A 27,927-nucleotide genomic window follows, 5' to 3' on the forward strand; every position below is an offset into this window, starting at 1 on the left:
TCAGCTTCAGCATCAGTCCTTCCAATGAAAATTCAGGATTGATTTCCTTTAGGATTGACTGGTTTGATCTCCTTGCAGTCCAAGGGATTCTCAAGAGTCTTCTCCAACACCACATTTCAAAACTATCAATGTTTCAGCTTTCCTTATGGTCCAACTCTGACATCTATGCATAACTACTGGAAAAAACAGCTTTGACTAAGTGGGCCTTTGTTTGCAAAGTAACATCTCTGCTTTTAAATATGCTGTCTAAGTTGGTCATAGTTTTTCTTCCAAGGAGCAAGCACCTTTTAATTTCATGGCTGCAGTCACCATCTGCAGTGATTTTGGAGCCCTCCCGAAATAAAGTCTGCCACTGTTTCAACTGTTTCCCCATCTATTTGCCATGAAGTGATGGTACTGGATGCCATGATCTTAGTTTTCTGAATGTTGAGTTTTAAAAGCCAACTTTTTCACTCTCCTCTTCCACTTTCATTGAGAAGCTCTTTAGTTCCACTTTGCTTTCTGTCATAAGGGAGGTGTAATCTGCATATCTGAGGTTATTGATATTTCTCCTGGCAATCTTAATTCCAGCTTGTGCTTCACCCAGCCTGGCATTTCACATGATGTACCTTGCATAAAAGTTAAATAAGCAGGGTGACAATACACAGCCTTGACGTACTCCTTTTCCTATTTGGAACCAGTCTGTTGTTCCATGTCCAGTTCTAACTGTTGCTTCTTGACCTGCATACAGATTTCTCAGGAGGCAGGTCAGGTGGTCTGGTATTCCCATCTCTTTCAGAATTTTCCACAATTTGTTGTCATCCACACAGTCAAAGGCTTTAGCATAGTCAGTGAAGCAGAAGTAGATGTATTTCTGGAATTCTCTTGCTTTTTCAATGATCCAGTGGATGTTGGCAATTTGATCTCTTGTTCCTCTGCCTTTTTAAAATCCAGCTTGAACATATGGAATTCATGGTTCATGTACTGTTGAAGCCTGGCTTGGAGAATTTTGAGCATTATTTTGCTAGTGTGTGAGACGAGTGCAAATGTGTGGTAGTTTGAACATTCTTTGGTATTGCCTTTCTTTGGGATTGAAGTGAAAACTGACTTTTTCCAGTCTTGTGGCCACTGTTGAGTTTTCCAAATTCGGTGGCATATTGAGTGCAGCACTTTTACAACATCATTTTTTAGGACCGAAATTCTAGCTGGAATTCTATCACCTTCACTAGCTTTGTTCATAGTGATGCTTCCTAAGGTCCACTTGACTTTGCACTCCAGGATGTCAGGTTCTAGGTAAATGATCACACCATCATGTTTATCTGGGTCATGAAGATCTTTTTTGTATAGCTCTTCTGTGTCTTCTTGCTATTTCTTCTTAATATCTTCTTCTGTAAGGTCCATGCATTTTCTGTCCTTTATTGTGCCCATTTTTGCATGAAATGTTCCCTTGGTATCTAATTTTCTTGAAGAGATCTCTAGTCTTTGCCATTCTATTTTTTTCCTCTGTTTCTTTGCATTGATCTCTGAGGAAGGCTTTCTTATCTCTCCTTGCTATTTTTTGGAACTCTGCATTCAAATGGGTATATCTTTCCTTTTCTCCTTTGCCTTTTGCTTCTCTTCTTTTGCCAGCTATTTGTAAGGCCTCCTCAGACAACCATTTTGCCTTTTTGCATTTGTGTTTCTTGGGCATGGTTTTGATCACCGCCTCCTGTACAATGTCAGAATAAACTTTACTCTACCTTAAATGTTATTCAATTTTTTCAGCTTTACCCAGAAATTTGAAAGTTGACTGGTCATGCTAGTTTCCATGTAAGGACGCTATAGGCCATGTGATGAGGAAGGTCACAGGTCCTTTTACCCACACCCAGAGTCTCTACACAAAGGGGTAAATTGTCATGTTTTTACTGACTCAAACACCACCATTCCTGATTAGCATATTTTTGCTTGTTATTTTATCCCAGCAGTCAACTTATTTAAAACATTACCCTTCTCATTTTTTAAAACATACTGAGAATGTATCTAATCACTGGGGGGAAATGTCAGAATATCTAATATATCCTCACAGGATATACATTTTCCAAGAAAAGTGGAGGAATGAACTCACAGACAACCATTTTGCCTTTTTGCATTTCTTTTTCTTGGGGATGGTCTTGATCATCACCTTCTGTACAATGTCATGAACCTCTGTCCATAGTTCTTCAGCACTCTATCAGATCTAATCTCTTGAATCTGTCATTTCCACTGTAAATCACAAGGAATTTGATTTTGGTCATACCTGAATGGTCTAATAATTTTCTCACTTTCTTCAGTTTAAGTCTGAATTTTGCAATAAGGAGTTTATGATCTCAGCCACAGTCAGCTCCTGGTCTTGTTTTTGCTGACTGTATAGAGAATATAATCTATACTATCTTCAGCTGCAAAGAATATAATCAATTTGAGTTTGGTACTGACCATCTGGTGACATTCATGTGTACAGTCTTCTCTTGTGTTGTTGGAAGAGGGGATACGTTGCTATGACCAATACTTTCTCATGGCAAAACTCTGTTAGCCTTTGCCCTGCTTCATTTTGTATTCCAAGGACAAACTTGCCTGTTACTCCAGGTATCTCTTGACTTCCTACTTTTGCATTCCAGTTCCCTATGATGAATCGGACATCTTTCTTTGATGTTAGTTCTAGAAGGTCTTGTAGGTCATCATGGAACCATTCAACTTCAGCTTCTTTGGTATCACTGATTGGGGCATAGATTTAGATTACTGTGATATAGAATGGTTTGCCTTGGAAAGAAACAGAGATCATTCTGTCATTTTTGAGACTGCACCCAAATACTGCATTTCAGACTCTTTTGTTGACTATGAAGGCTACTCCATTTCTTCTAAGGGATTCTTGCCCATAGTAGAAGATATAATGGTCATCTAAAATTAAATTCACCCATTCTGGTTCATTTTAGTTCACTGATTCCTAAAAAATCGATGTTCAGTCTTGCCATCTTCTGTTTGACCACTTCCAATTTACCTTGATTCATGAATCTAACATTCCAGGTTCCCAAGTAATATTGTCCTTTACAGCAATATTTTTCTTTCTATCACCAGTCACATCACAACTGGGTGTAATTTTCACTTTGGCTCAGCCTCTTCATTCTTTTTGAATCTATTTCTCCACTCTTCTCCAGTATCATATTGGCCACCTACTGACCTAGGGATTTCATCTCTCAGTGTCATATCTTTTTGCTTTTTCATACTGTTCATGGGGTTCTCAAGGTAAGAATACTGAAGTGGTTTGCCATTCCCATTCTCCCTCCAATGGACCATGTGTTGTCAGAAATTTCCACCATGGCCCATGCATCTTGGGTGGCCCTACATGGCATGGCTCATAGTTTCATTGAATTAGATAAGGCTGTGATATATGTGGTCAGTTTGGTTAGTTTTCTGTGTTTGTGGTTTCCTTTCTGTTTGCCCTCTGATGGGTGAGGATAAGAGGCTTGTGGAAGCTTCCTGATGCGAGGGACTGGCTGTGGGGGAATCTGGGTCTTGCTCTGATGGGCAGGGCCATGCTCAGTAAATCTGTAATCCAATTTTCTGTTGATGGGTAACTCCCTGTAGTTCCCTCCCTGAGGTCAAACTGTGGTAGGTGTAATGGCAGTGATGGCTACCTCCTTCAAGGTCTTATGCCAGCACACCATCCACAGCTCCCAGGACTGTTGTATTCAGTGTGCCTGACCCCGCAGCAGGCCACTGTCCACCCACACCTCCACTGGATACTCCTGGACACTCACAGGCAACTCTGGCTCTGTCTCTTGTGGGGTCACTGCTCCTTTCTCCTGGGTCCTGGTGGGCACAAAGTTTTGTTTGTGCCCTCCAAGAGTCTGTTTCCCCAGTTCTGTGGAAGCTCTATAATCAAACCCCACTGGTCTTCAACATCAAATTCCCTAGGGGTTCTCAGTCCCTTTGCCGGATCCCCAGGTTGAGGAAACTTTTGTGGGCCCTAGAATTTTGCAACAGTGCAACTTCTTTGGTGTAATTGTTCTCCAGTTTGTGGGTCATCTGCTTGGTGGCCCTTTGGTGGGGCTAATGGCGACCTCCTCCAAGAGGATTTATGCCACACACAGCACCTCCCAGGTCTACTGCAGCCAGAGCCACTGTCCTATCAAACTTGTTAGTGGAACACTTATGGGAGACATAAAAAGTGTGGCATCAAGCTGAGATTTCTGAACTGAGCAACTAAAAAAAATGGTGTTTCCCTTTACTTAGGTGGTGAAGACTGAAAGAAGAGCAAAATTTTTGTTGTCTTCTCACTTGTAAATCACAGCACATGTATATAGATTTAATGTAGCAAACATGGATACTGCATGGAGAATTCCTGAGCATTTTAAGAGAATCTCAAAGTCAGAAGCTGCATTAAAAATCACCTAGCTTTAAAAATTTTTTACTTTGACCCAAAAGAAATAAATTTTACATCTTGACCCAGTACAGACAAGTATGAAAATACACATACAAACACACACACACAACACACTCACACACACACACATCACTGAAAGAAAAGTTTCATGCAACAAACATCCCTATTATGTATGATGGACTCTGGAGTTTTGTTTTGAATTCTGGTAGTTTCCCACCAGGTTGATTTTACAACCCCTAGCTTGAAAAATACTAATGCAACTCAACTCTTTTAGTGTCAGATGAGGACACAAAGATCCAGAGAGAGTAAGTGATTTATAAAAAGTCCCCCAAACTTAGTGGCAATGCTGGGATCAGAACACAAGTCTCTTAACTCTTGGTTAATAAACAACAGAGTATTCTCCTTTCCAGCATTTTCCATTTTTTCTCAGCAGAATGCCCTGAGTAGCAGCTTAAGAAGTTTTCTTAAATTAAATTTTCCCTACTATCTGCCTTATTTTCTAAGCTTAAATGTCTACAAATACAAACATAACAATGTATTTTATTAAAGTATTAAAGTATTTTTACTCAGCTTACGTAATTCAAATGTACTTTAAAGTTATTCATGAATTATTCAAAGACAAATTTTAGCAATTATGAAATTAATCAATTCTAATTCATTATGAACCTCATCGTATTGTGTGCACACTGCATATGTTTAAAAGTTCAGGTTCATGATAATTATGGCTGACAATTAATTTTCACTCAATGAGCATTTATAGAGTACTACTATGTGCCAGCTCTGTGTGTGCTGGGGAAATAGCATAAAATTAAGGAGTCCCTCTGGCCTTAAGGAACTTACAATCTAGCAAGAAATAGTCAAACTATAGCCATGATTCAATGAGATATTTTATAGAAGATATAAGAGATATTGTATAAGCACAGAATACTCTCTGCTTACCTGCTTTAGTAACACAGATGAGAGACAAATTGATTCTCTTTGAAGGGCATAGATGGTTTAGAAAGGCTACAAATGAGCCTTGGAAGATAAATAGAAATTTGCTAACCATATTTTCATCTGGTAAAAAAGATATAAGGAAAGGGAGAACAGCAGGGGGGGGCGGAAACTAGTATAATACAAATTGCATGTCATGTAGAGGAATTACTGATTAGATTATAGACATCACATTATTGTTGGTCATACATGATGCTATTAGGTATTTAGATTTTATCCTAGGATGAATAAGTCATTCAGTTCAGTACAGTCGCTCAGTCATGTCCTACTCTTTGCGACCCCATGAATCACAGCACGCCAGGCCTCCCTGTCCATCACCAACTCCCAGAGTTAGTCACTCAAACTCACGTCCATTGAGTCAGTGATGCCATCCAGCCATCTCATCCTCCGTTGTCCTTTCTCCTCCTGCCCCCAATCCCTTCCAGCATCAGAGTCTTTTCCAATGAGTCAACTCTTCGCATCAGGTGGCCAAAGTACTGGAGTTTCAGCTTTAGCATCATTCCTTTCAAAGAAATCCCAGGGCTGATCTCCTTCAGAATGGACTGGTTGGATCTCCTTGCAGTCCAAGGGACTATCAACATTCTTTTCCAACACCACAGTTCAAAAGCATCAATTCTTCAGTTCTCAGCCTTCTTCACAGTCCAACTTTCACATCCATACATGACCACTGGAAAAAACATAGCCTTGACTAGACAGACCTTAGTTGGCAAAGTAATGTCTCTGCTTTTGAATATGCTATTAAGGTTGGTTATAACTTTTCTTCCAAGGAGTAAGTGTCTTTTAATTTCATGGCTGCAGCCACCATCTGCAGTGATTTTGGAGCCCAAAAAAATAAAGTCTGACACTGTTTCCACTGTTTCCCCACCTATTTGCCATGAAGTGATGGGACCAGATGCCATGATCTTGGTTTTCTGAATGTTGAGCTTTAAGCCAACTTTTTCACTCCCCTCTTTCACTTTCAGTAAGAGGCTTTTTAGTTCCTCTTCACTTTCTGCCATAAGGGTGGTGTCATCTGCATATCTGAGGTTATTGATATTTCTCCTGGCAATCTTGATTCCAGCTTGTGTTTCTTCCAGTCCAGCGTTTCTCATGATGTACTCTGCATATAAGTTAAATAAGCAGGGTGACAATACACAGCCTTGACGTACTCCTTTTCCTATTTGGAACCAGTCTGTTGTTCCATGTCCAGTTCTAACTGTTGCTTCCTGACCTGCATACAGATTTCTCAAGAGGCATTCCCATCTCTCTCAGAATTTTCCACAGTTGATTGTGATCCACACAGTCAAAGGCTTTGGCATAGTCAATGAAGCAGAAGTAGATGTTTTTCATTGGAGGTGTTTAATAAAATGGAGCCATCAGGGAAGCCCCAATAAAATAATTTTGGAAGAAATGTAGACACAAAATGGGGGCCTGCTAAGGAATAATTTGTTTTGAAGTTCTAACTTCCAGTACTTTAGATGTATATCTTATTTGTAAACAATCTTTACAGATGATCAAATTAAGATGAGGTCTTTCAGTCCAGATGGTGCTAGCGGCGAAAAACTTGCCTGTCAATGCAGGTTTGATCCATAGGTTGGAAATATCCCCTAAAGGAAGGCACAGAAGCCCACTCCAGTATTCTTGCCTGGAGAATCCCATGGACAGAGGAGCTTGGTGGGCTATGGTCCATAGGATCAGAAAGAGTCAGATACAACTGAAGTGACAGCACACATTCAGTCATAATGCAATATGACTAGCGTCCTTATAAAATAGGAGAAATTTGGAAACAGACACAGGCATGTACAGAGGGAAGATTATGTGAAGAGATAAGGGGGCAATGACCTGTGAAGGTGGAGAATTGGAGTGACACATCCACAGTCCAAGTAACTCCAAACAAAGATCACCAGTAAACCACCAGAAGTTAAGAAGGATGGAATATAGTCTTGTTCACAACCCTAAGAAGGAATCAAGCTGGGACTTCCCTGGTGTCGAGTGATTGAGAACCCACCTTTTAATGCAGGAGACGTAGGTTCCATCCCTGGTCAGGGAACTAAGATCCCATATGTTGTGGGGCAACTACTTAGACCACTCCCTGAAATGAAAGATCCCACATATGTCAATTAAGACCCAACACGGCCAAATAAATAAATAAAAATTTTTTAAGGAAGCAACCAATTCTACTGATATCCTGATTTTTTATTTCTAGCACTAGAACTATAAGCCCATAAATTTCTGTTATTTTGTTGTTGTTCAGTTGCTCAGACATGTCCAACTCTTTGCAATCCCGTGGACTGCAGCACCCCACTCTTCCTTGCCCTTCATAATCTTGCAGAACTTGCTTAAACTCATGACCACTGAGTTGGTGATGCCATCCAACCATCTCATCCTCTGTCGTCCTTCCTCCTCCTGCTTTTTATCTTTCCCAGCATCAGGGTCTTTTTCAATGAGTCAGCTCTTTGCATCTGGAGCTTCAGCTTCAGCATCTGTCCTTCCAGTGAATACTCAGGATTGATTTCCTTTAGGATTGACTGGATTGATTTCCTTGCAGTCCCAGGGATTCTCAAGAGTCTTCTCCAACACCACAGTTCAAAAACATCAATTCTTCCATGCTCAGCTTTCTTTATAGTCCAACTCTCACATCCATACATGACTACTGGAAAAACCATAGCTTTGACAATACAGACCTTTGTCGGCAAAGTAATGTTTCTGCTTTTTAATACACTGTGTAGGTTTGTCATAGCTTTTCTTCCAAGGAGCAAGTGTCTTTTAATTTCTGGCTGCAGTCACCATCCACAGGGATTTTGGAACCCAAGAAAATAAAGTTTGTCACTATTTCCATCATTTCCCCATCTATTTGCAATGAGGTAATGGGACCCAGTGCCATGATCTTTGTTTCTTGAAAGTTGAGTTTTAAGTCAGTTTTCCACTCTCCTCTTTCACCTTCATCAAGAGCTCTTTAGTTTCTCTTCACTTTCTGCCATAAGGGTGGTATCATCTGCATATCTGAGGTTATTGATATTTCTCCTGGCAATCTTGATTCCAGCTTGTGATTTATCCAGCCCAGCATTTTAAACCATTCCTTTTGTGTTATTTTAAGCCACTCCTTTTGTGGTATTCTTTTACTTCAGGCCTAGGAAACTAATAGAGATGCCTTTGAGCAGTGTAGCCTAAAGTGATAAGAGAATGAAATGAACCGACAGTGATAGTGGGGAGTTCAGAAATGTCATAAATCTATACTGTTGAAGTAAATGCAACAAGACTTAATGATTGGCAGAATACAACAAAGAAGAGTGAAGATTCCAAGATAGATGAAGTTTCTATTCTATCTTAATCAACTGAATGTAGTGTCTAAATCCTTAGTGTCCTCATTAGATCTCTCCTGAGGTTGAGGACCTTATAAAAAGTCCTATGCTTTTCCTCTGGCTTGTGGTGTCTAACCAAGCCATATTCTGATATTTCATACAAACCTTTCTTTGGGATGGATTCCCCAGTTTTCACTCTGGTAGCTTACAGCTATATCTGCTCCTTCTACCCATTTTTTTCTAAGGCCTGCCTAAATTCCTTTCTGTTTTACTTTTGTTCTGGATACTATCTATCAGATTATTAGCTAATAATTAGCTCTACATTCTGCCACCTTTAGACCAATTTCACCTCTCCCCTTTATGCAACACAAACTCCCAGCCTCCCAGTTCAGTACCAAAAACTTTCATGTGTCTTAGGAGCTAGGGTAGATACTAACGCCATTAACCAAATTGTAATACACAGCAAAAGAAAACAGCAAGAAAGCCACTGAATTCATCTTCATCAGCAAATATGGAAAACTCAGCAATGGCCATAGGACTGGAAAAGGTCAGTTTTCATCCAAATCCCAAACAAGGGCAATGACAAAGAATGTTCAAACTACCGCACAATTGCCCTCATTTCACATGTTAGCAAAGTAATGCTCAAAATTCTCCAAGCCAGGTTTTGACAGTACATGAACCAAGAACTTCCAGATGTTCAAGCTGGATTTAGAAAAGGCAGAGGGACCAGACATCAAATTGCCAACATCCACTGGATCACAGAAAAAGCAAGAGAATTCCAGAAACACATCTACTTCTGCTTCATTGACTACACTAAAGCCTTTGACTGTGTGGATCACAACAAATTATAGAAAATTCTTGAAGAGATGGGAACACCAGACCACCTTACCTGCCTTTTGAGAAATCTGTATGCAGGTCAAGAAGCAACAGTTAGAACTGGACATGGAATAACAGACTGGTTCAAAATTGGGAATAGAGTACGTCATGACTATATATTGTCACCCAGCTTATTTAAATTATATGCAGAGTACATCATGAGAAATGCCAGTCTGGAGGAAGCACAAGCTGGAATCAAGATTGCCAGGAGAAATACCAATAACCTCAGATATGCAGATGGCACCACCCTTATGGCAGAAAGTGAAGAAGAACTAAAGAGCCTCTTAATGAAAGTGAAAGGGAAGAGTGAAAATGCTGGCTCAAAACTCAACATTCAAATAAATAAGATCATGGCATCTGGTCCCATCAATTCATGGGAAATAGATGGGCAAAAAATGGAAACAGTGATAGACTTTATTTTCTTGGGCTTCAAAATCACTACAGATGGTGGCTGAAGCCATGAAATTAAAAGACGTTTGCTCCTTGGAAGAAAAGTTATGATTAATCTGGATAGTGTATTAAAGAGCAGAGACATTACTTTGACGACAATGGTCCATCTAGTGAAAGCTATGGTTTTTCCAGTGGTCATGTATAGATGTGAGAGCTGGACCATAAAGAAAGCTGAGCAACAAAGAATTAATACTTTTGAACTGTGGTGTTGGAGAGGATTCTTGAGAGTCCCTTGGACTGCGAGGAGATCAATCCAGTCAACCTTGTTTTGGCTGCAAAGGAAATCAATCCTGAATATTCATTAGAAGGACAAATGCTAAAGTTGAAGCTCCAATACTTTGGCCACCTTATGTGAAGAGCTGACTCACTGGAAAAGACCCTGATGCTGGAAAAAATTGAAGGCAGGAGGAGAAGGGGACAACAGAGGATGAGATGTTTGGATGGCATCACTGAGTCAATGGACAAACTCCAGGAGATGGTGATGGACAGGGAAGCATGGTGAGCTGCAGTCCATGGGTTTGCAAAGAGTCAGATATGACTGAGCAACTGAACAGCAACAACAAGAGTACTCTGTAATGGCCTATATGGGAAAAGAATATTTTAAAAAATAGTGGATACATGTATATATATATTATAAATATATACATATATATGTATAACTGATTCACTTTGCTGCACATCTGATACTAATACAACATTGTAAATCAACTATACTCCAATAAAAATTAGAAAAAAATTTTTTTAGCTACTGAGTTCATTATTGGACATTATAGAGAATATATTTTGAGACAAAAGGAAGGCACTGACCCATCCTTTCTCCAGGACTGCTAATATCCCACACACCCCATACAAAGTGATTGACCTGCTGCATGTTCCTCTTCCCCTGACCATATCTCTTTGGTATGAACACGTATTCTGAACTGGGTCAACCAGACTGTCTCTACAGAAAAATGGAAATTGGTTTCCATATGTGTCTAAATATATATCTTGGAAACTGAAGCAACTACAGTCTTCCATATGGACTAAATAGCAGGGAAAGCTGATTTGCAGGGAGATAAGGATTAAGCAGATGTCAGACAGAAAGAAATATAAGAGAGACAGGGACACATGCTGCCTGGGTTCTTCAGATCTTTCCCTTTCCCGGTTCCAACCCCTTCCTGATAACAGCTGCACACCAGCCTGTGGACTCTGTGAAAATACCTCTGTACTCTTGTGATAAGCACACTTATCTTTTTATATCACCCTAACTAAAACTTCCAAGGCCAAATTTGCCTGTTACTCCAGGTGTTTCTCGACTAATAGCGTTTTGCCAAGAAAATGCATTGCTCTTAGCAAACACTCTCTTCCAACAACATAAGAGAAGACTCTACACATGGACATGACCAGATGGTCAACACCGAAATCAGATTGATTATATTCTTTGCAGCCAAAGATGGAGAAGCTCTATACAGTCAGCAAAAACAAGCCCAGGAGCTGACTGTGGCTCAGATCATAAACTCCTTATTGCCAAATTCAGACTGAAATTGAAGAAAGTAGGGAAAACCGCTAGACCATTGGGTATGACCTAAATCAAATCCCTTATGATTATACAGTGGAAGTGAGAAATAGATTTAAGGGCCTAGATCTGATAGATAGAATGCCTGATGAACTATGGAATGAGGTTTGTGACATTGTACAGGAGACAGGGATTAAGAACATCCCCATGGAAAAGAAATGCAAAAAAGCAAAATGGCTGTCTGGGGAAGCCTTACAAATAGCTGTGAAAAGAAGAGAAGCGAAAAGCAAAGGAGAAAAGGAAAGATATAAGCATCTGAATGCAGAGTTCCAAAGAATAGCAAGAAGGGATAAAAAAGCCTTCTTCAGCGATCACTGCAAAGAAATAGAAGAAAAGAACAGAATGGGACAGACTAGAGATCACTTTAAGAAAATTAAAGATACCAAGGGAACATTTCATGCAAAGATGGGCTCGATAAAGGACAGAAATGGTATGGACCTAACAGAAGCAGAAGATACTAAGAAGAGGTGGCAAGAATACACAGAAGAACTGTACAAAAAGATCTTCATGACCAAGATAATCACGATGGTGTGATCACTCACCTAGAGCCAGACATCCTGGAATGTGAAGTCAAGTGGGCCTTAGAAAGCATCACTACAAACAAAGCTAGTGGAGGTGATGGAATTCCAGTTGAGCTGTTTCAAATCCTGAAAGATGATGCTGTGAAAGTGCTGCACTCAATATGCCAGCAAATCTGGAAAACTCAGCAGTGGCCACAGGACTGGAAAAGGTCAGTTTTCATTCCAATCCCAAAGAAAGGCAATGCCAAAGAATGCTCAAACTACTGCACAATTGCACTCATCTTACATGCTAGTAAAGTAATGCTCAAAATTCTCCAAGCCATGCTTCAACAATATGTGAACCGTGAACTTCCTGATGTTCAAGCTGGTTTTAGAAAAGGCAGAGGAATCAGAGATCAAATTGCCAACATCTGCTGGGTCATCGAAAAAGCAAGAGAGTTTCAGAAAAACATCTATTTCTGCTTTACTGACTATGCCAAAGCTTTTGACTGTGTGGATCACAGTAAACTGTGGAAAATTCTGAGAGAGATGGGAATACAGACCACCTGACCTGCCTCTTGAGAAATCTGTATGCAGGTCAGGAAGCAACAATTAGAACTGGACATGGAGCAACAGACTGGTTCCAAATAGGAAAAGGAGTACGTCAAGGCTGTATATTGTCACCCTGCTTATTTAACTTCTATGCAGAGTACATCATGAGAAACGCTGGACTGGAAGAAACACAAGCTGGAATCAAGATTGCCAGGAGAAATATCAATAACCTCAGATATGCAGATGACACCACCCTTATGGCAGAAAGTGAAGAGGAGCTAAAAAGCCTCTTGATGAAAGTGAAAGAGGAGAGTGAAAAAGTTGGCTTAAAGCTCAACATTCAGAAAATGAAGATCATGGCATCTGGTCCCATCACTTCATGGCAAATAGATGGGGAAACAGTGGAAATAGTGTTAGACTTTATTTTGGGGGGGGGGGGCTCCAAAATCACTGCAGACAGTGACTGCAGCCATGAAATTAAAAGACGCTTACTCCTTGGAAGGAAAGTTATGACCAACCTAGATAGCATATTCAAAAGCAGAGACATTACTTTGCCAACTAAGGTCCATCTAGTCAAGGCTATGGTTTTCCAGTGGTCATGTATGGATGTGAGAGTTGGACTGTGAAGAAGGCTGAACACCAAAGAATTGATGCTTTTTTTTTTTTTTTTTTTGAATTGATGCTTTTGAACTGTGGTGTTGGAGAAGACTCTTGAGGGTCCCTTGGACTGCAAGGAGATCCAACCAGTCCATTCTGAAGGAGATCAGCCCTGGGATTTCTTTGGAAATGATGCTAAAGCTGAAACTCCAGTACTTTGGCCACCTCATGCGTAGAGTTGACTCATTGGAAAAGACTCTGATGCTGGTAGCGACTCGGGGCAGGAGGAGAAGGGGACGACAGAGGATGAGATGGCTGGATGGCATCACTGACTCGATGGACGTGAGTCTAAGTGAACTCCGGGAGTTCGTGATGGACAGGGAGGCCTGGCGTGCTGCAATTCATGGGGTTGCAGAGTCGGACATGACTGAGAGAACATGACTGAACTGAACTGAACTAAAACTTTTTTCAAAGAATCCTAATCAACACAGAGTGAACTGTGAAATGTCTATATGACATCTTAGAGGAGAGGTAGTTTGAAATATGAATCTGAATACAGAGCAAGGGTTGGGGGAGGACATTTGATTTTGGTAAGGGAGTAACTGAAGTCACTAGATTAGATTAAGTCATGAGTAACAGCCTAAAGTGAAGGAAAACAGGGGAAAAGGGTAAAGGAAAGACAGACCTCTAATGAACTTTAATATGTAAGATATGGTTCAAAGGAACAAGAAACTAAGAGAGAATGCTTCTGTAGAAACCAAGAAATAAAAGTATTTAGGCTATACTTATGGCTTTCCTTGGTGGCTCAGAGGTTAAAGCGTCTGCCTCCAATGCGGGAAACCTGGGTTCAATCCCTGGGTTGGGAAGATCCCCTGGAGAAGGAAATGGCAACCCACTCCAGTATTCTTGCCTGGAGAATCCTATGGATGGAGGAGCTTGGTAGGCTGCAGTCCACGGGGTCGCAAAGAGTCGGACACGACTGGATGACTTCACTTTCACTTTCATAGAAAATTCAATCACCACTGGCTTAAACAGGTATTGATTAATTTATCTCAAACAAGAAGATGTCCAGAACTGGTACCACAGATCAACAAGCCCATCAGGGTCTCAGGTTGTTCCTCTCTCTCCTACCACCATCTGAAGCATCTAGCCTTCACCTCTACGGTCACACATGGCTGTTACATCTTCCAGGTAGGAAGGAAAAAGAAAGGCAACAAAGTGATGGCCAGTAAGGGTTTTGTTATCAGGAAAACAAAAGCTTTATGTCTCATTGATTACACCTCTGTCATTTGGCCATCCCTAACTGGAGAGACTAGAAGAAAGAAGACTATGGTTTTAAGAGTTGAGTCAGCCAATTAGCTTTCAGCCAAAGAGTTTAATCAACAAAAACTACAGAGGGGTCAAGAATAACTAAAGACAAACGATGGGGTTGTTACCAAAAGGGTGTGGTGGGGTGGGGAGGCATCAGGTCTGGCTGATGCTCAACAGCTCAAACGCCAAGAAATAGGCCAGCTTGGTGGAAAGGAAAGTTTGCTTTATTTCAGACGCCGGCAACTGGACTGGTGGAGGGTGGTGGACACATCTGTCCAAAGGTTGACTATCCTCCCCACTCCCGACAAGTAGTGGGTGAGAGCTTTTATAGAGAAATAAGTGTCTAAGGCAGAAACAGCACAGTCATCTCTAACAGTTATCTTCAAATCGGTCATCAGTGGTCTGACTAGCATCATCTTGGTTGTTTTAGATACAGTTAATCTTTAGTTCCAGGTTCATTTGTTCCCATTTCTTTGCGGCCATTTCTTGGAATTGTGGCAGGTCATGTCCTGGGTACAGGCTGGTCATCATGTAGCTAACTTCTCCATCTGGAGAAGTATCTATAAGACAGCTCACAGGATATGGCTCATAATATTATCTATAGCCCTTGAGAAAGAGCTAAAAGTCCTTGACTATGCTTAATGACTACATTATTATTATTTAGTTTCCTTTGTTTTCCTTTGTTTCAGCATTTCTCACTTCTCTGATTAAACTTACTCCTTGGCTAAAGTTTTCCACAGACAACAGGCAGGCAGAGGACTTGATGCGGCAGGCACAAGGACCACAGAGTCCTGCTCCCTTTCAGGGTGAGGAGGATTTGGTAGTTGGAAAGTCCTTGGCAACCTTATCAAAAGCAATGGTCAGGTACATATTGGTCATGGAGAGGGCTGGAGACTAACTGGTGGCTGAGAAATGGGAATAGATAGTTCTTTTTTAGCGTTTGAAAAGGAGAAAAATGGACACAGCAAAAATCTAAAGAAAAGACAATAGAAAGATATTTAGCTTGGTTTCAGGATTGTGATTGCTCAGATGGTAAAGTGTCTGTCTACAATGTGAGAGACCTGGGTTCCATCCCTGGTTTGGGCAGATTCCCTGGAGAGGGAAATGGCAACCCACTCCAGTCCTCTTGCCTTGCAAATCCCATGGACAGAGGAGCTTGGTGCAGGTTACTGTCCATGGGGTCGCAAAGAGTGGGGCACGACTGAGCGACTTCACTTTGGAAGTACAAACAATTGGAAAGGGGGAGATTTGAGGGATAAATGGCATGAAATAAAGACTACTTTCAAAACAAAAGTTTTAAAAAGAGGATTAAACATATCCTTGAAAACAAAACTTATTCCTCCTAAATAAGAAAGGAAGTAAAGCTGAATAACAAAAGTATAAGTTTGGATGTGGACAAGAAAAAAGTTGAATTGTTAAAATTCTATTTTAACAAAAATTCACTTTAAAACTGCTTAACTTTTAAAAGAATTCATTATTAACCAGTTTGAAGAAAGGCATGAGAATCTCGCCAGAATTCAGGTGTGCTTTGTTTACTCAGATTCCTGACCAGAAACAAGCTAAGTAGAGACCACTATGGGATTTTTTCCGACATATAGAAGAGACTGAGAATAGGAGCTTTTATGAACATCTCACCGTTTCATTTTCTTTCCTTCTCTCCTTCCCCAAACAAAAGGGCCCTAGAGACGATGGAGGCGATTGGCATTTTTCTCATTCTTCCGTAGTAATGAAGGCAGTGAGGAAGAGACGGTGGTGGCATGAGCAATGGCCAAAGTCCTTGCTTGAAGCATCCAGAACTTGCTCTGCAAATTTATTTCAACCTTGCTCTCAACTCCTTCATCTTAGAACACCTGGGAGGTGGCAGTCAACAAGGATGGAGAGCAGAAAGCCGCGAAAAGATATCTGGTTCAGCAACAGTGGTCACAGAGCTGGTCAAACCCGATGAAAGTGGAAACCACATTTTCAAAAATCAGAGCCGGAATCTGACGAGCCCGCCCTGACGCCTGTAAAAGAAAATGATTTTCACTTTTCATTGGCTGACCCTCCCAGAGTTGAGACCTTTTTTCATTTTCATTGGTCATTGCCTCTGTCACGTCCTTTCACCACACCCAAAGCGCCCAGTGAGCTTTGGGGAAAACTGATTTACAGAGGTCGGGGGCGGGAGTTCTCAAGCAGCTAGACTATTCCGCGCCCCCCGCCCTAGTCCGCCCCGCCGCTTCCTCCTCACGGCCCTACCCCGCCCCCTGGCCTGAAGCCACGCCCCTTCCCCGGCCGGGCCCCGCCTCTCCCTCCAGAGAGGGCGGGGACCTGGTGGCGGCCGCAGCCGCAGGAATATGCTGGAAGCCGACTGGCGGGCGCTGGGGAGGTGCTGAACGGACAGTTCCCGCCGCTTTATTTGCCCGGCGGCGGGTAGGAGGGTGGGGCGGCCTTAGAGTCCGCTGGGCACGTGAGCGATGGAGACCATCTGGATCTACCAGTTCCGCCTCATCGTCATCGGGGACTCCACCGTGGGAAAGTCGTGCCTCCTGCACCGCTTCACTCAGGGCCGCTTTCCTGGTCTGCGCTCCCCCGCCTGCGACCCCACCGTCGGCGTAGACTTCTTCTCCCGCCTGCTGGAGATCGAGCCCGGCAAGAGGATAAAGCTGCAGCTCTGGGACACGGCGGGACAGGAGCGGTTCAGGTAGGACCCCGGGCGCTGGGACCCTCCCCAGGGACCGCACCGCCCCCTCCGTCCTCCTGGGGCCCCCTCCCTAAGCGTTGGCCGCACCGGCCCGAGTCGGGAGCAGCTCTGGCCCTTCCCTCTCGAAAGTGCAAACACTCCATTCTCGCTTCCCCTTTGCCCCTCCTCTTCCAGGGACGACTTCCTCCTCCGCAATTTCTCACTTCTTTCTTTGGCTTCTATTTCCTGCGCCCCCTTTCCGTTTTTCCTTTCCCGCCTGAACCCAGGTCACCCTCACCAGCTCCTCTTACCCAGCGCTCTGGCCCTGCTGGCATTTTAATCCCCAACTCTTCGGCTCTCCTGCTGCCTACTCCCCAAACTCAGCGTCCCTCGCTGCGCACGCCCTGACCTGGCCACCCTTCTCCAAGCTCCGCTTTTCCTCCTCTGACCGAGCAGCTTCCCATCTATGCGGCCCCGGAGAACTGCATAGAAGGATTCCCAGATTCATGATTGATGCGTTTAGCTTCACAGCAAGCAGTGCTCCAGCCCAGATTACAGCATGAGCTCATTGGGCACCGTGCAGACGGAGATGAATGCGGTAATGGTCTGAACATCTCACAGCACCGAATGTGGTCATCAGAAATACAGGGCCAGGACCCGTGAGAGTGTGTCTTGCACAGCAACCAAGGACATAGACACAACTGAGGAGTTTTTGTTTCATTGATATTGTTTTTTAAGGATTGAGTTGTCTTTAGAAGTTTGTCATCACTGGTGCTTTGATGGAGAAAAGAGAGATGTACATACTGAGATTTGTTAGGAACTTTTCCTTTAATTTATTCATAATAAGTACTTAACGTTCCAGGGTGATAATAGATCAGAAAATACTTTTCTACATGGAGGAGGAATACAAATAAATAGTCTCATTCTACATGCTCATTGAAACCCTGAAGGATTTCACAAAAGTGACTGCCAAATAAAAACTAAATGTAAATTGTATGCATTTCCTAGATATTTAAGATGGAATCAGATATGAGGCACATTTAAAATTTTTAGGATTCAAGAACTTTTTTTTTAGAGAAGGGTAAGGGATCTGATATACTGTAGTGTTTGGGACTCTTGTAAGGTTCTATTATCCAATGGAACTCATTAAAGCAAACATTTGGTAGTCTTCTGCTTTTGGAATTGGTACTTCTTAACCATACTTCCCAAACATGGCTCCCCCTCACCCCATCCAACACCCATTCTGAGTGAGATCAGCGTACTTCGCTGAGAAAAAGAGAAAATAAAATAAAATAATTTTAAAATAATTTGTCAAAATCTAATTCCTCATCTGTAAAATGGAGTCATTATGATCTCTAAGATTCATTACAGTTTTACCATTGTAAGGTTGACAGCAAATTCATTCACTTGTGATCTCAGTCAGAGATGAACGTTAAGATATTTCATGGTCAGTAAAAAGCATTTACTATAGCTCTTGCTCTGCCCTCTAAAGTGAAGTGAAGTTGCTCAGTCATGTCCTACTCTTAGTGACCCCATGGACTGCAGCCCGCCAGGCTCCTCCATCCATGGGATTTTCCAGGCAAGAATACTGGAGTGGGTTGCCATTTCCTTCTCCAGGGGATCTTCCTGACCCAGGGATCGAACCCAGGTCTCCCACATTGCAGGCAGACTCCTTACCCTCTGAGCCACTAAAGTGAATATAGTGAAAACATGTTCTTTATACTTTAACTTCTATACCGTAACTTTATATCTTAAACTTCTAGCAACTACTGATAATTAAGAAGTATAGGTAGTAAAATCTTCTTGAGTCTAAAACACTTTCCTTAAAAGTAACTTTTTAAAAAAATTAATTAATTTATTTTGTGTTGTTGTGTTAGTCGCTCAGTCGTGCCCAACTCTTTGCAACCCCATGAACTGCAGCCCTCCAGGCCCCTCTGTCCATGAGATTTTCCAGGCAAGGATACTGGAGTGGGTTGCCATTTCCGTCTCCAAGGGATCTTCCCAACCCAGGGATCAAACCTGGGTCTCCTGCACTTCAGGCAGATTCTTTACCAACTGAGCTACAAGGGAAGCCCCTAATTTATTTTATTTTAACTGGAGGCTAATTATTTTAAAATACTGTGACAGTTTTTGCCATACATTGAATCAGCCATGGGCGTACATGTGTCCCCCCATCCTGAACCTTCCTCCCACCTCCCTCCCCACCCCATCCCTATGGGTTGTCCCAGAGCATCGGCTTTGAGTGCCCTGCTTCATGCATCGGACTTGCACTGGTCATCTATTTCATATATGGTAATATACATGTTTCAGTGCTATTCTCTCAAATCATCCCACCCTCACCTCCTTCCACATAGTGCAAAAGTCTGTTCTTTACATCTGTGTCTCTTTTGCTGCCTTCCACATAGGATTGTCATTACTGTCTAAATACCATATATATATGTTAATATACTGTGTTGGCGTTTCTCTTTCCAACTTACTTCACTCTGTATAATAGGCTCCAGTTTCATCTGCCTCATTAGAACTAACTCAAATGTGTTCTTTTTTTATAGCTGAGCAATATTCCATTGTGTATATGTACCATAACTTCTTTATCCATTCATTTGCTGATGGACATCTACGTTGTTTCCATGTCTTATTTATTGTAAAGAGTGCTGCAATGAACAGTGGGGTACATGTGTCTCTTTCAATTCTGGTTTCCTCAGTGTGTATACCCAGTGGTGGGACTGCTGAGTCCTATGGCAATTCTCGGAGAAGGCAGTGGCAGCCCACTCCAGTATTCTTGCCTGGCAAATCCCATGGACAGAGGAGACTGGTGGGCTGCTGTCAATGGGGTCACAAAGAGTTGGACACAACTGAGCGACTTCACTTTCACTTTTCACTTTCATGCACTGGAGAAGGAAATGGCAACCCACTCCAGTGTTCTTGCCTGGAGAATCCCAGGGACGGGGGAGCCTGGTGGGCTGCCGTCTATGGGGTTGCACAGAGTCAGACATGACTGAAGCAACTTAGCAGCAGCAGCAGCATGGCAGTTCTATTCCCAGTTATTTAAGGAATCTCCACGCTTTTCTCCATAGTGGCTGTACCAGTTTGCATTCCCACCAACAGTGTAAGAGGGTTGCCTTTTCTCCATACCCTCTCCAGCATTTATTGTTTGTAGACTTTTTGATGGTGGCCATTCTGACCTGTGTGAGATGATACCTCATTGTGGTTTTGCTTTGCATTTTTCTAATAATGAGTGATGTTGAGCATCTTATCGTGTTTTTATTAGCCATCTCTATGTCTTCTTTGGAGAAATGTCTATTTAGTTCCTTGGCCCACTTTTTGATTGGGTCATTTTTCCAGTATTGAGCTTTATGAGCTGCTTGTATATTTTGGAGATTAATTCTTTGTCAGTTGTTTTGTTTGCTGCTATTTTCTTCTATTTCTGGAGGCTGCCTTTTCACCTTGCTTATAGTTTCCTTCATTGTACAAAAGCTTTTAAATTTAACTGGGCCCCATTTGTTTATTTTTGTTTTTATTTCCGTTACTCTGGGAGGTGGATCATAGAGGATCTTGTTGTGATTTACATCAGAGAGTGTTCTGCCCTTGTTTTCCTCTAAGAGTTTTATAGTTTCTGGTCTTCCATTTAGGTCTTTAATCCATAAAAGCAGCTCTTAAACTTATTGTAAGGGATGGTTAAATTGTTAGATTTTAAAGATCTTTTCTGCTAAATACATCATTGTTTTTTATTGCCTTAAGAAAAATGTACATTTATTTTATATATACTATTTAAACTGGCTTCCCAGGTAGTCCAGTGGTAAAGAATCCACCTGCCAATTCAGGAGACAAGGTTTCGATCCCTGGGTAGAGAAGATTCCCCTGGAGTAAGAAATGGCAACTCACTCCAGTATTCTTGCCTGGAAAATTCCATGGACACAGGAGGCTAGTGGGCTATAGTCCATGGGGTCACAAGGAGTCGGACATGACTGAGCACACACACACATTTAAATCAGACAGTAACACTCATAATAATGCAAGGACATTTAGGGAACATTTACTGACAGTGAGTCATACTATATTTTGTTTGGCTCTTTACCAAAGATGTATTCCTAAATTCACATATATATCAGTAGCTGCCTCCAAATACTTGCTTTTCTCTCATTTAGCAGAACAATTTCTCCATAAAATTGCATTAAAGTTATTGTTAAATCATTCTGTACCTTCCTCTAAGAAAATACAGATACTTATTTTGAGTAAGTGCATTTGTTTCATAGAAAGGTACTATTTAGTTCATGAATGTATACTCCTGTCATTAGTTATAATCATACTGTTTAACTGTAATCAAGAATTTGTGGGAAACATTCCATTTACATTCTATTTGAAGGTTGATTGGTGATCAGATATAAATAAAAACAAATTGGTTTTAGACAGTTCAGAAGATAGCTTAAAAGCATAAACAAATGTGTTAGAGGACAACAAAATAGTGAGCTGATGATTATGATATAAATAGCTTTAAGTTATCTTTTTCATGTTGGGGGGGCGGGGCGGGGGCGGGATTCCCCCGTGGTTTAGCTGGTAAAGAATCTGCCTGCAATGTGGAAGACCTGAGTTCAATCCCTTGGTTGGGAAGATCCCCTGGAGAAGGGAGAAGCTACCCACTCGTTTTCTGGCCTGGAGAATTTCAGTCCATGGGATTGCAAACAGTCAGAACAGGACTGAGCAACTTTCACTTTCACTCTAGGTCATTTTTTTAACCCCGGTTTATTAAAGTAATAATTGATAAAGCCTTAGTGTTTAAAGTTCAGAGCATATGTTAATATGCTTGTAGCCAGTAACTAGTCACAAAAAATAAAAGACAACAAAATCAATGTGAAGAAAGTTTAGAAAAATGATGAATATGTGAGCATCTTTAAATTGTAGCATAATACTCAGTTGTTACAGTTTTTGTTATTAACACTGTGTTTTAGTCAGAATAAACGTTAAATTACTGTATTCAGTTCAGTTCAGTTGCTCAGTCGTGTCCGACTCTTTGCAACCCCATGAATCGCAGCACGCCAGGCCTTCCTGTCCATCACCATCTACCAGAGTTCACTCAAACTCACGTCCATTGAGTCTGTGATGCCATCCAGCCATCTCATCCTCTGTCGTCCCCTTTTCCTCCTGCCTCCAATCCCTCCCAGCATCAGAGTCTTTTCCAATGAGTCAACTCTTTGCATGAGGTGGCCAAAGTATCAGAGTTTCAGCTTTAGCATCATTCCTTCCAAAGAACACCCAGGACTGATCTTCTTTAGAATGGACTGGTTGGATCTCCTTGCAGTCCAAGGGACTCTCAAGAGTCTTCTCCAACACCACAGTCCAAAAGCATCAATTCTTCGGTGTTCAGCTTTCTTCACAGTCCAAGTCTCACATCCATACATGACCACTGGAAAACCCATAGCCTTGACTAGATGGACCTTTGCTGGCAAAGTAATGTCTCTGCTTTTCAATATGCTATCTAGGTTGCTCATAACTTTTCTTCCAAGGAGTAATCGTCTTTTAGTTTCATGGCTGCAGTCACCATCTGCAGTGATTTTGGAGCCCAGAAAAATAAAGTCTGGCACTGTTTCCACTGTTTCCCCATCAGTGCCTTATTTAACGATAGTTCATTTCTCTCCTGTTTAACAGTCTCAAGGTAAGTGGTCCGTCATTCAGGACCGTCATTCAGATGCCTTCTCTCTTACTTTCCTACCATCCCTAGAACATTATCATCATCTCTGTGGACAAAGCTGGGTTGTAGGCACACTTTGTGCCTGTTCAGGGAGAGGGGAAAGAAAGGATCTACATCAAGGAATGTTTCCTTTAAGCAGGTGAGGCCAGTGTGGTGCAGATTACTTCAGCTCTCAATTCACTGAGGAGAAAGAGGTCATAAGGCCACACTTCCACAGGGCTACCACACTTATGCAGCACTTCCCCAGCGCTCGGGGAAAGGGGAAGATGGATTCAGCATTGCAGGCACTGGGTGAAACTAACAATCACCACTTCTATTTTTTAATCATCATAGTGGAAGAAGTTTAGCAGGAATGGAAATAAAAATATTGTTTAACAGTATTAATAGGGATAAATAAGTGTAAATATGACTAGACATATAGAGAGCACCAAATGTAAGAACATAAATTTTGAATTTTTCTCATGAAAAGCATATAAGGCAATCTGAAGATAAAATGAGTTATAGCAACATTAGCTGTGGGGATAGAAAATCTGAAGCTTCAAGCCAAATTTGGCCTTTTATTTCATGTTGTCTGGCCTTTGGGGTATTACAATTACAGCCAGAGGTTGTACAACGTGACTGAAGTGAACTGAACTGAATGCAGTGCTTCTCGAAGTGTGTTCTGCAGAACACTCAGACCATGTGATTCTTTTTAAAGGATGGGTTCTCTAATCAAATAAGTTTGAAAATCCTTGTATTCCATTTCTCTTACAAAATTCATATCAAAGACACCAAGAAGTCTTGAGTAAAGAAACCTATTTACCTTTGATTAAACTAGCATTTTCACCATTTATTTGAAGGGCTATTCTTAAAATATGAAAATCTGTGATTGGTAGTGTTCTAACTAGTATAATTTGGGGGAAACTCCTTTGATGAATTGCTTTAGTCACATTCTTTGAGCAGAACCAAGTAAACTTTTGAAGTTTGGAACAATGGAAAACCTGCAGATATTAGTTAACCTTTTCCTCTAGCTCCTCTTCTACTGTGTATCTTTCTCTTCCTTATGTGTCTTACCCTTCCTTAAACTCCTTATTTTTTAATTTTCCTTTAACCTCTTCATCTGTCAGTTTCTACTCGTAGTTTCCTCCCACCTTCTCGTTTCATTTTAATGTGTCTTTTTTGATCTCATTTCTTTTTAGCTTATTTCTCCTTATTTATCCCTCTGCCTCCCTTATGTCTCTGTTTCCTCCTTTCTCACTTCAAAACATTCATATGAAGTAAATATTTAAAAGTGGTTTGTTTTCTGTTTATAATTTTAAAAGTAAGCATCATGAACATTTTTATTTTTCCTTAAGAGATCATTTAAGATTTCTAAGCTAAATGGGTCTTTCTTTTGTTTTTAATTAATTGTTTAGTTTTGGCTGCACTGGGTCTTCACTGCTTTGTGCAGGCTTTCTCTCATTGCAGCGAGTGGGGGCTACTCTTCATTGCAGCGGACTTGCTTCTCATTGTGGTGGCTTCTCTTGTCGGCAGGAGCATAGGCCCTAGGTGCGTGGGCTTCAGTAGTTGTACCACTCCAGGCCAGAAGTTGCCGCATGCAGGCTATAGGGTGTGCAGGCTTTAGGGTGCATGGACTCAGTAGTTGTGGCGGCATGGGCTTAGTTGCTCCGGAGCATGTGGAATCTTCCTGGACCAGGGATCAAACCCATGTCCCCTGCATTGGCAAGCAGATTCTTTACCACTGCACCACCTCGGAAGTCCTGTTTTTGTTTTTTAAGGAAACTTTATTTGATCTCCACCCTCCTTACTGTGGTTCATGATTGTCAATAGAGATTTTCTGATAGTGGATTGGTGGGCTCATAATTACATAGGTAACAGAACAAAGATTGCTTGCAGTTAAGTGCTATAATCATTGCAGTTTGCTGTAGTTCCGAGTTATTAGAAGCAATAGAAAGCTGGGCTTTATTTGTATTGAGTGATCAGATAATACAGTGTTTTGATTAAGATTATTTGTGTTGTAAGTAACAGAAATAAAGCCATATTAGATTAGATATAAAGGATAAATTATAAATGATACCGATTTCATGAGAAGCAAAATCTCGGTGAACATACAGGTGTTCTAACATGTGTTTGTGGATTTTCTCTCTAGTCTATTTCCATTATCCAGTGCTGTAAGCTCCCGACTGTGTCAGTCCCTGAGCCTCTTATTCAAATTCTTAAAAGAAAAAATATCATTGATTTTTGATTGGCCAGTGAGTCAGCTCCCCTAGGGTTGGGTTTATTAAGATAGTATCCACATAAAATACAAGGAATTATACAAATACTGAGATATGTTTTATGAGTCATACAAAGCAAATGAATCTGTAGGAGTCTACTTTTTGGGAAACAGAAATTCACAGAAGAAAAAAGTGAGCAGTCACCCCAAAATGTATACTTTCTCATGTTTCAGAGTAAAATGATATGTAAAAAGAAGCCAGCATCATTTCTAACAAGTATAGCAGAATGTGGAAAGATGACCCTTGTAGCCAAGTGTATTTTTATATGCTGAAATTTATTTTCGCTGTCCATTCAGAACATTCAGACCATTTTGAGTGATTGCATACTCAGCACAGTTAAGAAGCTAGCCATTAAAAAAAAAAAGAAGCTAGCCATTAATTTCAAAAACCTGTGATTAGTTTTCTTAATTTCCTTTTTCTTCAGTGAATCAATTAATTTCTCCTATGTAGCCATAACCTCAATGACATATTGGTATATGAAGGTAATTATACATCCTCTTTAGTAACTAAATATTGTAAATAAAGTAGACTAAATATTGTACTTCAGTGTTTGAAGACCCTAGGCAAGCAGTAGGCAAAATTGCAAAGTAGAATGCATTCTTGGGGCCGTTGGTGCTTGCCTACTTTTTCTTTCCTACTGTTTTTGAATAGTAAGATCTTGACCAACTCTTCTATTTTCCCTCACATCTCAGTTGAAAAGCCATTCCTTACTTCTCCATCCTAGCTTCAGAGAGAAGTAGCTGGAAGATCAAGAGATACAAAAATATTAAAAGAATAAGGGTTCTTCTAGGGGTATTTCTGTTCTAAAAGAGAATGACCACCTTGTATCATCTTGAGGTAATGTTTCCCTGTTGGAGTTGTGAATCTGTGGCTGAAGGGTATTGGAGTTTCCTCTCATCATGCTGTGTCAATGACCACCTATTCTGACACGCTGGCCCCACATTTAGCTTTCAAGGAAACGGCTAGAAAAAAAATTAGTAGTGTTGTCAGTATATGGATCACTCAGTAAAGTTTTCCCATGAAGAAAAGTGCTTTGCTTAGTCTCAGAGAAAGAGAGAGAATAAATTTCTACCTATTGTTGGTCAGTTTTGATAGCATATAAAGATCTCTTAACAACTTAGCCTCCATAGCCATTTTACTTAAACTTTAAAGAGCAACTTCTTGGAATGATCTGAGATTATTTATTTTGATGTTTCAAAGAGCCAGTTATTCTTATCCTAACTGAGTTAGAAGAAATCTGCATTCTTCCAGTCTGTTCTATGAAGTAGTGGAAAAGAAAGGTGAACCACTCAAATAATACTGAGGTACACACACACACACACCAGAGAACATCAGATTTTACTTCAATAAAATATTTTCATTCTTTCTGAAGTGAAATTCTACAAAGCCTATACTTTATGATACTAATAACTCTGCCTCCAAATGTCAGTAACTTTTATTCAATTCTGACAATATGTAATTCAGAGTTCATTTAAAAAATTACCCAACACAGTCTACCTCACTTATCATGAAACAAATATCATTAAAAACCCATTGTTTTCTGAAAGGAATCACTTCATGTAATGAAGTACTATTCTGAGCTATAGGAGTTCCAGAAAATTGTGAAACAGAGGTCCAGTACACTTCAAAGTTAAAAGTATATTTTTAGTTTAAGCTGTAGAAGAGTTTCAAAATAGCGATAATAATTCTGTATATCAGAGTTGGATGCAACTGACGCAACTTACCATGCATGCATGCGTAGGAGAAGGAAATGGCGACCCACTCCAGTGCTCTTGCCTGGAGAGTCCCAGGGACAGGGGAGCCTGGTGGGCTGCCGTCTATGGGGTCACACAGAGTCAGACACGACTGAAGCGACTTAGCAGCAGCAGCAGCAACAGCAGTTCTGTATATAAGCATGACTGAGTAACTGTCGATGGCTTGGTGGCATGTTATTTTGTTTTGGCTTAAAATCTTAGTGTTCTTTAAAACATTCTTAAAATGTACTGAATTTTGTTTTTTCTGTTTCCTTCCTATGGTAATGATTCACTTTTAATTGATGAGTAACATGCTAAATAAAATTATTTTTTTACTGGTAGTAAGTCTTTTAAGAGCATCCACTCATACCAATATCTAGGATATAAATAAACCATCAAAAATGTCACAATGCCAAAAGAATTGGTAAGGTAACAGAGACTTCTCTCTTAGGTTTATTTCCACTTCACTGGTATAATGAGTACATTAGAGTCACCTGAGAAAGGTCTTTGGCAAGCCAGGCCCCAAAAGTTATCAGTGACTTTTCTTGGCAAAATATCATCCTTCTATTGTGGCTCAGACCATAAAGAATCTGCCTGCAGGATAGACCCAGGTTCAATATTTGGGTTGGGAGAATTCCCTAGAGAAGGGAATGGCTACCCACTCCAGTATTCTTACCTGGAGATATTTCCATGAACAGAGGAGTCTGGTAGGCTACATTGTCTAGGGTCACAAAGAGTTGGACACAGTTGAAGCTATTTAGCATGCATGCATATGCCTGTTTCTTCCCCCTCCTTTTTATGTAATTGGTCAGAATCTCTGTCTAAATTATCTTCCTGTATCAAAAGTGGTTTTTCATCTGATTCTTCAGCCTTTCCAAATGTATTTCTGTTTTGTAGGACATAGTGTGATATGGCTTGAAACAGATAAGGCTAAAGGACAGCCTTAATAACAGACTCCTGCCTCAGAAATACAAAAGAATAGTGTGTGGCCCGAACTGAACCCTCTTCTCTGAGGAGAGATCAAGAGAGAATACTGCAAATGGGAGTTAATAGATATTATGAACTTCTTGGCTATAAGAGAAGACATTAAAAAAATAAAAG

The 27,927-nt window shown here is 40.9% G+C and overlaps 2 protein-coding genes across 2 annotated transcripts in view; one reads left to right on the top strand and one right to left on the bottom strand.

Annotated features, from left to right (window-relative positions):
- SLC35F2 (solute carrier family 35 member F2) overlaps positions 1-16,477 on the bottom strand; it is a 141,411-nt gene extending 124,934 nt beyond the window's left edge. The window contains exon 1 of the mRNA XM_060399265.1: positions 16,129-16,477. Coding sequence (XP_060255248.1) covers positions 16,129-16,136 — 8 coding nt within the window. The 5' untranslated portion in view covers positions 16,137-16,477. The remainder of the gene's footprint in view (positions 1-16,128) is intronic.
- Positions 16,478-16,785: 308 nt separating this feature from the next.
- RAB39A (RAB39A, member RAS oncogene family) overlaps positions 16,786-27,927 on the top strand; it is a 37,937-nt gene continuing 26,795 nt past the window's right edge. Inside the window, exon 1 of the mRNA XM_004015997.5 lies at positions 16,786-17,173. Within this exon, the coding sequence (XP_004016046.1) occupies positions 16,947-17,173 (227 nt within the window). The 5' untranslated portion in view covers positions 16,786-16,946. The remainder of the gene's footprint in view (positions 17,174-27,927) is intronic.

This window comes from Ovis aries, chromosome 15 (assembly GCF_016772045.2).
Source record: "Ovis aries strain OAR_USU_Benz2616 breed Rambouillet chromosome 15, ARS-UI_Ramb_v3.0, whole genome shotgun sequence".
In the NCBI taxonomy this organism is placed as follows: domain Eukaryota; kingdom Metazoa; phylum Chordata; class Mammalia; order Artiodactyla; family Bovidae; genus Ovis; species Ovis aries.